The 13,031-nt window shown below is 42.1% G+C and overlaps 1 protein-coding gene across 4 annotated transcripts in view; it reads right to left on the reverse strand.

Annotated features, from left to right (window-relative positions):
* Positions 1-6,995: 6,995 nt before the first annotated feature.
* Positions 6,996-13,031, reverse strand: part of LOC149857707 (clathrin heavy chain 1-like) — a 45,842-nt gene continuing 39,806 nt past the window's right edge. Inside the window, exons 31-33 of one of the 4 annotated variants that reach the window (XM_090063797.1) lie at positions 12,084-12,104; positions 9,545-9,620; positions 6,996-8,407 (exon numbers count right to left, since the gene is read on the reverse strand). In XM_090063797.1, the coding sequence (XP_089919923.1) occupies positions 8,292-8,407; positions 9,545-9,620; positions 12,084-12,104 (213 nt within the window). In that variant the 3' untranslated portion in view covers positions 6,996-8,291. The remainder of the gene's footprint in view (positions 8,408-9,544; positions 9,621-12,083; positions 12,105-13,031) is intronic. The other 3 variants (XM_090063799.1, XM_090063798.1, XM_090063800.1) reach the window with 3 other exon arrangements.

A 13,031-nucleotide genomic window follows, 5' to 3' on the forward strand; every position in this document is an offset into this window, starting at 1 on the left:
GTGTTCACCAGTATCTGGGGGACCATTTGTTCACCAGAGTGCCCCAAGGAATGACAATGTCGAACGGTTATAAAGTACTGCAAGACCGTTTCAGGCTGGACATAAGGAAGAATTTCTTTACTGTCCAAGTCCCCAGGGTCTGGAACAGCCTGCCATCAGAGGTGGTTCAAGCACCTACACTGAACACCCTCAAGAGTAAAATTGGATGTTTATCTTGCTGGGATCATATGACCCCAGCTGACTTCTTGCCCTTTGGGCAGGGGGCTGGACTCGATCTTCCAAGGTCCCTTCCAGCCCTAATGTCTATGAAATCGATGAAACTCTGTTCCTTTTGCTTTTCTTTGCATCCCACCTCTCTACTTATCAGACCAGCTTGGAGTTGTGCCTGTAATTTCTCTATTTTCTCTTTGGACAAATACTGCAGGAAAACAGAGGTGTAGGTTGTAGCCATGTTGGTCTAAGGACATAGGCAGACAAGGTTCTTTGTGTGACTTAACCACAGGCATTTGTTCCTCAACCTCACACAGGGGAACACATGCTGGAAAACAGGGCACTCAATCAGGACCCACTTGGCATTCTTTCCAGTTCCTCTACCTCTGCCTTTCCTTCCCTATCTATGACCTAAGGACACATATCCTGATCCCTCTCTACCTTCCACTCTAACTGGGTTTGCAGTTGGTTAACAGGTGTCCCCTCATGGTGTTTAATGGCCGTTTCTATTAGAGGTGCACCAATACATCGGTACAATATTGGATCGGCACCAATATAAAGAAAACCGACCACATTGGAAATTGGCTTTTTTTGCCTGATGCAGCTGATAATTTGACCAATAAATGCCCCATGCATGTGCACAGCTACAGCGCAGCATGTAGGTGGCGAGGAGCACAGGCTGGCAGCTTGGAGAGCTGTGTCCAGCTGGTAAGTCTGTTGTGGTGGAAGGGGTGTGGGACAGAGGCAGATCAAGGCCCCTGCAGTGAGGGAGGGAGTGGAGCTGAGACTGGGGCAGGGTATCAGAAATCAAATTTGTATCAGCTGATATGTCTCCTTAAAAATTGGCAATCAGTATTAGCCCCAAAAATTGATTGGTACACCCCTAGTTTCTATTTTACTTAGCCATTCTTCCACAGATAAATTATCATCTCCTCCCTTGCCCTGGGCATTCATCCATTCTGATGTATTCATAGGGAGTGCCTGCAATGCTGTTTCTTTGATCACATTCTTTCTTACCTCATCCTTCGAACACTCTTTTAATTGTCAGAATCGGTTTTCCATTTCTGGCCTCAGACCACCAGTGATACTTAGGTATTTGGTGGGTGTTGCTGACCACCAAGATCACTTACAGGGAGTGGTACTCTTATTTGTTGCAAATTCAGCCAGTTTCCAAGTTTTTATTTTGTCCCTGTACTTGCATTGGCATAGCCTGCTGACCCCCCAATAAATAAAGCCTGTGACTTCCAGTGCTCTATGGCCTGTATAGCTTGTTCTAACTGGTCTTCTCTATGGTCTGCTTTGCTAATCTGGCTGCATGCTGTTGCAACCACTTAATAGCCATACCCATAACTTTTTTTTTCTTCTACTTTTGTTACAATCCATTAACTCCAAAATTTCTACCATGATCCTGCAGATTCCTGTCCAAGTCTCCCCACTTTTCTTGAAACCTGTACAGACTGCCTATCTCCATTACCCAGGCTGTCCATACTTCAAACTCTGGGGGGATTTGGAGGAACGAAAGAATCCTAACTTTGAGGATTCTTGTCATTATAGGCTGTGAACCTGGAAGAGGGCAGTTCACTACTTACTAAATCAGAGGTGGGGGGTCACCAATGTCCTGAGGCATGTGGAGCACTCTCAGTAGTAGCTGGTTGCTGTCGCTTTTGATATACAGACTGCTGGGGTCTGTATGTTCTGGAAGGACAACGCTAGCAATCAGTCTTCTAGACCCCTAAGACAATACAAAAAGCACAATACGATACATATTTGGTGGTGAAACCTCAGAAACGTGCTGTCCAACCGCACCGATTAACAGCGAGTCCAACTTGGTGAAGCTTGTCTTCAATTGGTAGGACACATTCAAGCTCCCCTAAGTTTGTATGAGGGACAAGTCTTCCAATCACTCCTGCACTGCACCCTGTCCCCCTTCCCACCCCCTGATCTCATGCCCACTCTCATCTCTGTCAAAATGTTCATCTTTATTTTGGTTGCCAAATCCAAGCACCTGCACTCTTATTAGGTAAGTTTTAACTTTTACATTTGTAGTTGGTGTTTTCATTATCCCTTCAATTTCTTTTTATCAGTGCATTTTTTTTTCTTTTTTACTGTGTCATCCAGTGGTCAGGAGGCCCCTTCCCCCATACGGTTTTTCAGCACCATAATTTACAATAGCTTAGCATAATTATGGCCTAGCACAACAGGAATTCCTATAATAGGAATATTCCTATTACAAAGGAACTCCAGTTGTGCTAGGCCGTAGTACGTCTGTGTGTGCGTGTAATTACACACATACACACAAAATTATATATATTTTACTAAGTCTATAAAAAGTGTGCATCTACTTATCTGAAGCTCATACACACATTCTACATTCTTCCCAGGAAATGGAACTGAATTATATTAGGGCATCACATGGCAAGGTTTTCTGCTTGACTGATGCAGAGCTCTGCTGCCACACAGCACTGAAAAAGGTAATTTTTTGTGTAGTCAAGAAAAATGGGACCTACCAATGAGAAACATTTTCCTGAGCTGGGCTGAAGACAAAAGATCTGCATCCTAAAGCAAGGAAGGATCAGGCAAAGCTTTTCCTGGGAGAGGCATCCTTCTTCCCAAAACCTAGTAAAACAGCTTTAGCTAGTCATAAGAGTATTAACCTTCAGGAGAGAAAGCCAAGACAGTAATGCCGTTGTGTGCAAGAGCCTGTGAGGATTGAACTGGCTTGGCTCACCACAGGCCAAAGTTTTAATGCCAAAAACAGCACAGAGGCAATCCCCGCTTAACACTGGTTCACTTAGCGCTATTTTGATATAACACTCATTTTAAATTGATACTTGATTTCACTTAGCGCTCAGCGAGTTTCATTATAGTGCTCATGGTCACCATCTTGGGTCACCAAATACTTTTGGTTTTGCTTAACACTCATTTTGCTTAATGCTGAGTTTTTCAGGAACCAATTAAGAGCGCTAAGCAGGAGTTGCCTGCATGTGTTCTTACTATTGAGGCAGCCACACTCACAGGTCAGTTTTTACCTAGCCACTTCAGGTCTGCCTGCCAGAAAAGGGGTTTATCTTCTACAGCATGCCAGGCTGAGAGGAAAGAAAGCTTCCATGTAGGCCGCAAATAACCTTACCCAAGCATTGATGAAGACAGAGTCCATGGCTACTAGGTAGAGAACAATGGCAATAGGATGGCAAGAGTCCATGTATGGAAGCCCTTATAATCTAGCACATCCACTAGCAAATCTGGTTCCTGTCCTAGCAGCAGCCATTTCCTAACATGGCACAGGAGCGTTAGATGCACAGAACAGTGTTCCCTACTACAATGTCATGGTGCTATTGCTGTAGGAAAGATGAGACCACATTTCTCTAGAAGAGTTCAATTACCAGGCCACAGTCCACTGCTGAGCCATGGTGGGTCAGCTGCCAGACTAGAAGTGGCCACAGATCAGCAAATTGTAGCCCCCCAGCACCAGGTGGAGAGGCTGTGGCTTCTTTTACAGGGTCCATGGCAGCACAAGGTTTGGCCCACCCCCCAGCCCAGGGGGCAAGGGTATCCTTACCCATCTGCCAGCCAGAAATTCCAGGCACAGTCAGCTGCAGCCACTTCCAGACAGCGGGTTTGCCAGGATACATATAGGCTTTATACTCTTTTCTCCTCCTTCCCCCACACCTTGTCATGTTTGCTGATACTAATGACTGATTATTAGCAAGCCAGATCAGCCGATACCAATCCAATTGCCAATATACAGCCCAGCAGCTTGAAGAGTAGCATTGGGCTGGTAAGTCTGTTGGGTGTGGGGGACTTAAGGGGTACAGGAGGGCACAAATCAAGGCCTCCACCATGAGGGAAGAAGTGGGACTGGGGCAGGGTAGGATTGCTAGCAGCTTGTCCAGGGAATGTGGGGGGCTCCTACCACTGTATGTACCCCTGACAGAGGTATGGGGGGGTAATGTTCCCCTCAGATCTGTGTGGGGCAATGGTGGGCTCCAACTGCTGGCTGAGGTGGTACCAGGGGCTGGGCCAGGGCTGTGTGGGACACAGTGCAGCTACAGCAAATTCTGAGGTGGGACTGGGAGCAAGGTTACATGAGGGAGATTACAGCCATCTACCTCAAATGCAGCTCTGGCCAAGCCCCCCTTCTCAGAAGAGCCTGGTGCCACCCCTAGCACATAGGGGCAGCCTGCTTTTGTACCCTATACAGACCCAGGTGGCACAACCCCTATACCTCCCCCTGGGATGTGTACAATGGTAGGAACCCCCCCCCCCAAGACAAGATGCTCGTGACTGCTGCCCCAGCCCCACCCTTCTTTCCCCTCAGAGCTACCAGCCTGAAGCTCCTTTCTCCAAGCTTCCAGGGTAGCCACCCCCCACCCATTTACTGTGATAGTATCAGCCACATCAGGCAAAAAAAAAAAAAAAAAAGAGCCAACTGCCAATAATGTCAATTTTCCTTTTATTGGTGCCAATACAACAAACTAGTGTACTGGTGCACCTCTAACTTTCAACAGTGCTTTAGTTTTCCCCACAGTTTAGAGAACTACAGTGGTGAGAAGGTACAGGTAGTGAATTAGGAGCCATGCAGTAGGTAACCTAGTTGAACATTTTGTCTAGGCTGTTAGAAGCTCGAGTCCAAGAGATGTAGTCCAGTTCAGCTGCCTTTCAAAAAACTAGGAATAAATGGATCTTGTTTCCAAGTTGGGTATGTACTATACTCACTGATCTAAGAAATATATATTTCCTAGATCAGTGAATATAGTACATACCCAACTTGGAAACAAGATCCATTTATTCCTAGTTTTTTGAAAGGCATATATGGGGCAAAATATTATCTAGATCTATATCTAGATCTATATCTAGATCTATATCTAGATCTATATCTAGATCTATATCTAGATCTATATCTAGATCTATATCTAGATCTATATCTAGATCTATATCTAGATCTATATCTAGATCTATATCTATATCTAGATCTATATCTAGATCTATATCTAGATCTATATCTAGATCTATATCTAGATCTATATCTAGATATGGCCCACATGGAAAGGAAAGAGTCATGTGATTTAAGCAATGAACTTAAAAAGCTCTCTGGTGCCAAAATTGCTTGGAGAACTGAATTTGGATAATCTAAATATGAAGTTCACCACTAGTTACAAAAATCATTTGCTTTCTAGATAGTATTGTCAGGTACTATATTCCACCCCCCAAAATTTGAATCCTCAAAAGATAGGGCCAGATAAGTTTGGGGGGGGTTACATGCATTTAAACTTGTTGCGTTCAGTAGGTAGTTTATGGCCTTGCACCTTGTCCAAATGTTTCAAGTTCACCATAAGACTTGGAAATGACTGCTAAGTATAGTGAGGCCACTTCTCATAAAGTACTGTGTATCCTCCTTCCCCCACACCTTGTCATGTTTGTGATGCCTTTTGAAGCATTAATTAACCGTCTTTTACAGGGCTCATCCACACTTAAAGATGTGGAGGGTAAAGTCTCACAAGGGAATTGATCTTCCAGGAAGTTTAGCAGGATAAAGCTTAAAAATTTCAAAGCTAGTTAAGTCTTAAGTAAGAATGTGTTCAGAGAGCAGTTGCATAGTACTGAACCATTTCCTCATATAGATGACATCCTTCCCCCCCACAACCTCCATTTTAAAATTCTTTCCTCCCATGGATAGTTAAGCCCCCACTGAGTCTTATTGTGGGTAAGTTGAAAACAAAGAGACTATCAGAGCTGGGCAAAGTACAACAGTTAAACTTAGTTCTAGCTCAGTTTAAAGAAAGTTGTTCCTGCAGCAGCTGACCACAAAAATCAGTACAAAGGAGTTTGGGTCTAGAAACCCCTACCTGCCCAGAGTTCAAAGAGCCAGCTTCCTCTGCAAGTCTTGGGGAGCTAAAAAGTGCTTCTTACATGCCATGAGAATGCCTAGCAAGCACCTCATAGCAAGATTTTGTACAAGCCTGTATGCTCAAGTGTTGCTCCAGCTGAGGAGACCCCCTACAATTTTAAGCATCAAAAGAACCATCTTGTTGTGCCTATACCAGAGATCCAATTGTAAAATACACACCCCATTTCAGTATTTGGTCTTCACCCTTAGCTCCAATCCACAAAATCCATTAGGTAACAAATAAAATGTGCTCCATTTTGATCTACAGCACCTACGAAGTATAGGAAGGCAGTGGGTGTACATGTGCCACTAGTTGCTACACCTGCCAAAATTTCTGTAGTTTAGTTTAAGGCTGGTCAAGATTTTTTTTTTTTTTTTTTTTTTAAAAGAAATCCGAGGAACATGTAAGCTGTACTTCTAAAATCGATGGTTTCCAAGTAAAGCAGGGGAGGAAACATTAGGATTTGAAGACAGTAACAGCAAAACATGCACTATAAGAATTCCCACTTCAGCACAAAAATCAGAGTAGTGAATAAGCCAGTGTGGTAGGAGCAGGGAAAAAAAAAAAAAAAAAAAAGTCAGCTATTTGAAAAATTTCTTCTGGCATTGAAAAAAAAAAAAAAAGAGGGGGGGGGTTTAAGCCACACATTCATATGCTGCTTTTGCTTAAGTTTCTCACATTTCTGCAGGACACTGGCTTTCCATGCAAACAACTGTCCAGCTTGCATCTTAGTCCATACATGATACCTTGCTTCTGAAGCTGCTCTCAGAGAGCACTCAATTGGATATTCCACCTGACAAAACATCTAGGGGAGAACAATGAGTCAAACACTAAGTTTTCCTTGGAAATTTGCTCCTCACTAAGAAAAAAGCAAAAAATCAAGACTAAGACTTAGTGGACATTGCAGTTTTACATTTATAATTGAACTTTTATAATATTCATGATTAGCACAAGATTCATAACCATAAGTTATACATTGTTATCTAATTTCAGTACATAAAACGTTAATGATACATGTATTTGGAGAGTGGCACAAATTAATAATACATCCCTGTTGGCACTCTCAAAACAAAGTGTGTGCGCATGTGGGGTGGACATGCCAGTTATATTACCGCAGCATAGCAAAACCAAGAGAGTCACCGAGTGCTGTCAGTTCAGATAGCACCCCATGCAGAGTCAGGAGTTAGAATCCATGTGACAAGGTGTGGCAGGAAGACAACCCTAGAAATCAGAATTAAAAAAAGGTGCAAGACCAGGATCATGTCCCCCTGATTACTTCAAAAATATTTTTTTTTTTTTAAAGCAATAATGTCCCTCCCCCCATCCCACCACTGTGCTCTTTGAATCCTCATTACCTTTGCATATACTCTAGTACTTTGGCAGCCCATGCACACACGCGCACACTCCTGCTATTTTCCACTTGCCATACATATAGCTGAGGTTTCCTTTCATACCATTTAACGTCAATAAGTAACATGCTCTCCTCTCAGACAAAACAGCTTCTGGGAAGTGCTTGCTCTGGTACAGATTTATTTCATTTAGTCAAAGTCTCAAAACCTACTCCAAAAGAACAAACCTATCCTGCACCCGACAATTTAGCAGGAAGAACTTTTCCCAGTATTTGTCTACATTTCCAAGCCATCTTAAATATTAGAAAAAAATTTTTTTTTTTTTGCACATAGCATGGCAAACAGAACAGGGCAGTCAGGTTTAGACAAACTTCCAGCAGTCTCTCAGCAAGAAGATGCCAAGTTGAATTCAAACATCCTGGCTACTCAGTAAGTAGCTTTGAATTAAAGCTTTAACAACTTGGTGCCAGGCGACTGCCCAGTGCAGGCCACTGCCAGCAATGGGCTTTACAACAAGGAAAAATGCACTCCTACTTCTCCCTGGCCTCAAGCAGTTATTGCTATGCATTGAGTTTTAGTGAAGTAGTGCCTTGACTTCAGACAAGTCTTGCAATGTAGTTAACTAAAGCTGCCTTTCAGAGGTTGAAATGTAACTGGACAATAGCAATAAATAACAGCAACAGGCATCCTCTGGAAGTCTCGTCACCGAGCAGGGCAGCAAAAAAAGTAGCGTTTGGCCAGAGGGTCATCTGTGCCTTTAGGACCATCATATGCTTCCTAGAGGAAAAAAGTCAAAAAGGGACGAGAAGGGAGAGAACCCAGCGAAGGTCTATCAGAGAACTAGTTACATATTGAAGCCGTAAACAGGTGGCTGAGTGAATCCCGGTGCTGTGTATCCATAAGGGAAGTTTGCCTGGGGAGGTACTGCATTTGGCCCTGCTGTTAGCATCAGCTGCTGGCCTGATGGAGGGAAGAAAAATACAGTATATTAGTTTGAAAAGCCAAAACCAAAACAACTCTACACAAAAGCTTTGCAAGTCCCTGCAATACTGTTCTATAAAAAAAAAAAGAAGATATGATGATTCTGCCTCCTCAAAAAAAGGAGGAGACAAGCTATTTGGAAGGAGTTAGCCAGACCCAAAAACCCTACACAGAAGGGAGGATTGAGTCTTTGCCATTCAGTCTGCTCTACACCATGAAAAAGGCAAATACATGCTAAAAATCCTAGATCTGTCAGTCTGGCCCAGAGAAGACCACACTAGTTAAGTAAGCTATGATTTAGGGACAGAAGGGGATCCAAGTGCCCAAAGTCAGTTTGTTCTATAGCCACAAGTTTACCCAGAATGAGCAATAATGGCTTTAAAAATCATGCAGTCAAGTCAAAGCTATTCAAAACTATTAGTTACATTTAAGCAGCATATGTACATTTACCACAAGACTAGTTTGCTTTCAGGAGCACAAGTAGCACACATGCTTCATGCAGACATGGAACTTGGGTTTCTAGAACAAAGAATTAATCAAGTCTCTGCCCCTTACCAAAGCTGCTCTAGTACAGTAGAGCAGAATATACTTTTCCACAATTCAACCAACTGTGCTGCTTTAAGTGGTGGTGGTGGTCCATAAGCAATTCTGCAACATGCTTCCCAGTGTCCATGGGAGTAGCAGACTTTTCTCTAATATCCCATTTTGATCTCATAAGAGATTGTAGAACAAATTTGCTTTACTTGGAAACCTAGAAGCTGTAGCTGCATTCACCTGAAGGCTTCTGTTCCCACACTACAAGTCTTGCAGTTTGGGGAGCAGCAAAAAAAAGGGTAAGCTCCAGTGGGGAGAACGTAACTGGTGTTTCAAGTTAAAAAAAAAAAGTGTCACATGAAGCTTTCTAGCATTTATGCACTACCTGCTGGATTCATCCAGCATAAAAGAAACTTCATATATTCCCCATGAGGTATTGAAAAAAACTGCTTTGGATTTGACTGGATGTAGAATCAACCCCACTGCAAAAAAGGCACCAAAAAAAAGACTTGGCCTACACATCATGGGAGACCCAACTGAAAATAGCTTGCCATCAATAAAGAAAGTAAGTCTTTCACCTACCAAATACTATTGGAGTGGGTTCAGCTACTTGTTCCTCTTCTTTCCTTAGGTTTTCAGAAGCATCAAGTTTATCCACCTATGTCAAAGTGAACAGGAGAGGTGTATGAAGACCTTGCCTAGATGTCTCACCTGCCACCTCTTTACAAGAGATCAGATGCTTCAGATATGGCATATGCTTTCCAAGGCTTAAATTTTGAAGTTAACATTCTAGTGGTTTATGGACCAATACATCCAAAAGGGAAGGTTTTAAAAAAGTTCTCAATTGCTCTGATATACGAGCAAATTTGATATTAGCCTTGAGGGTTAGCATTTGTTGGAATCCTACTCTAGCCAATATTAGAGACTTACTGAATAGCATTTTGGAGCCTATTCTTACGTTGAGAACTACACCTTCCAGATCTCAAGTTGGTGAATACATTTCCCTCTGAAAAAGATGGCTTGCCTATAGATTGTATATGGGAGGGGGGAAAATGGACAGAAGGAAAGCTGGCTTAAGCCACAAGTACAGTTTGGAGCATTTATGCTTTTCTGTAGACTCAAGTCCCATGGCCTTTATGCCACCTCAGACTGATAGAACAAGGTCTCCAATATAGACTTGCAACTGGAATCTATGTAGTTCTTTTAAGGCAGCTCTGTCCTAGACTCAGGACAGTATTGTCCATGGGCAAGTGAAAAAAAAAGGGGAGCAGATCAGAAGAGACTTGATCAGAAGCTCATTGGAGCCTTCAAGGTGTACCTTAAGTTGACATCTGGCCTGGAAGAGCATTTTAAAAATGCATCTTATAAGCCAAGTGAACAGGTTGGGGATGCATCAAAAAAGTGCACTAGAAATGAGAAAGCCCATTACTGAACTTCATCTGCCACCCCCATACTCCTTTTCCCAGAAATCCAAATTAAAAAAACCACAACAAACAGGAAGCTCATAAGAAACAAGGACTTAGTCTGAAGAGAATCTAGTTACCTTGTGGGGGCTATCAAGTGTTACAATTAATTCTTGCTGATGAGCCAAAAGATTTGTTTTAGTGTTCCTTGGAATTATTTACTAACCTGGTTGGCAAAGGATCAAGTAAAAACTATTTTGGTACTACAGCTAGCAGCAGACCTTGTAAGGGGATGGGGAAAAGACATCTCTTCAAGCATGAACTAACTGCCTTTCCTAATGGATGATCCAGCAAACATCCACAGCAGGTATCTGTATGTGGTAAAAAGGACTTGAGGAATCTAGCTTATTTTATCTGGCATGACCATCTGATACTCAAGTAAGGAAGCTTGCCCACCAACTGAAATGCAACTATTCTTCCAGCACTTTATATGCAGTCCACAGCATCTTTAACACCATCCACAAGTGAGCTATAGTACTCCAGTAGAGATTGAAGCCCAAAAATAAATAAATAAATAAATAAATAAATAATAAATAAAAAGTCAGTCAATCTTAGTTAGATTTTGCTGCCAGCAATCTACTCATCCTGCTTCTTCCTACAGTGAGAACTTCTCCCCACTGATTCTTAGTAGTTCAAGTATCATCTCAAATTAGAGATACTTATAGGAATACTTGAACTGGAAGCCAGTTCCAAAATGAGGCAGCCTTTTTTGTTCCTGTATTTTGGTGTTTTTCCCCCATCCCCAATAATAGAAGCAATTGGGTGTTTCCTGCCAAGAGAACCAGTCCATATTTCCCAGTGAGAAAATATAACATGAGGGCATAAAACAGCACATCAGTTAGAGAAAAGCCCATTCTATTCCACATTCTCCATAGTTAATTCCACAGACTAGAATTAGTTCCACTGTAACCAGTCTCACCATGCATGTTCTTCTGGGAAGTTATCCAGTATTTAGTGGGTAGTGGTCACTTGCAAATCCAACCAGCAGTTTGAGTGCTTTTAAAAAACATTTTATTCCATTTAGACCATCTACTGTACTTGGGTTTAAAGTAAAGAAGCTTTAGTCTCACATTTAATACCAATAGTTTGTAAAAAACCTCACATACAGCAGAAATACTGACCTGCTTAAAAACTGAAACAATATACACTTGGGGCAAGGCGTCCCAAGACAGGTCAGCCACTTTTTAGAGTACCATGCTGTGTGTGGAGTAGTTGGAAACTCATCTACAGAACTCGTTTGTCAAATATATTTCCCCTAGTCCTACCTCACCCATTGAGGTTTCCAATAGCAGAAGCCTTTATCAGAAATACCCCCTGCTACCAACAAAAAGTTTGCAACATTCAGTACAGACCTTGAACTGTTGTTTCAAGACAGTCTTGAAAAGTATTAGCCAAAATGTTTTTATAAAGGAAAGAGAGCACTCATTTGCCTCCCAACCCCCAGAGGAGAAAACAAGCAAAGTCTGGTTGGATTTTCAAGCTGTTTGAGAGAGAAACTGTTTTTCTAGTGCATTAGAAGTGAACAGGAAATGGAGTTAGACAAAATAAGCTAGATTATGCTGCTTTTCTGGCAGAAACTACAGCTAGGTTCCTGTAACAGAATCCTACATTATGTCAAGGGACAAATGAACACAGAGTTTAAAATCAGAGACTGTCACCTTATTAAACAGCCCATCAACCTGTAAGAAAATTCAGAGGGAATTACTTAAGTTGACAGTGCCAACAAACCTCAGAATCAGTTTCTAGGTTATTTAACTATTAAGAAAAAAAGCCCAAAACAAAGCTGTTACTTGTGGTGTTTAAATAATGATAGTGCATAGGCATTGGAAAGCTTGCTTGTTTGTATATGGATACTTGCTGTGAGGTAAGTAGACTTGTTCAGGTGATTCAAGATGCACAAGTATCTAGCCAGTATGTGATAAAACTCTCAACACTGAGATGGCCTGCTCTCAGGTGCTTCCATGCAAGGACTTGCTATTTGCTTTACACTTGTACTGCTCGTTTGTTAGCCAGAAGCATGAATTACACTTGGGTCTGACTATCCACCAGAGACAGACAACCTCTACTGCTACAGGGCTATTTAAAAAAAAAAAAAAAAAAAAAAAAAAAAAAAAAAAAGTAACCCGATTTCCTTCAGTTAGAGGAAGGATTCAGCAGCTAGGTGGTTTGCAAGAGAGAGTTACAGAGGATGCAGCAGCTTTTGGAAAGAGTTATGTAGACTCATCCCACTTGTGTCCCACAAAGGGCTTTCAAAGCAAAAATTAAAAAAAAGGTCTAAAGCTGCATTAACAAGTAGGGCACAGGTAGCCAAGGATTCAGTTGGATGACCAGCATGTTCCTTTCTTGACAACTTGACACCAATTAAATACATTTAGCATTCATACTGGTGGAGAATTTACAATAGTTTGGCCTGAGAATCTGGAGCTACATACTTTAGTTACTTAGAATAAGAGCAGCACGCCCTCACAGGTTGTGGATGTGGAGCCATTCATAGTAGAGATGGCACTTTTTTCCCCTCCCTAAAGGCAACCCCCCCCCAGCACTCCAAGCCCATTACCCTTCTGGCAACCCAAGATCCAAGCAGCCTTTGGTGTTTTAGAGTCTTG

This window comes from Crocodylus siamensis, chromosome 9, assembly GCF_052110815.1.
Source record: "Crocodylus siamensis isolate JL-2025a chromosome 9, ASM5211081v1, whole genome shotgun sequence".
NCBI classification, from domain to species: domain Eukaryota; kingdom Metazoa; phylum Chordata; order Crocodylia; family Crocodylidae; genus Crocodylus; species Crocodylus siamensis.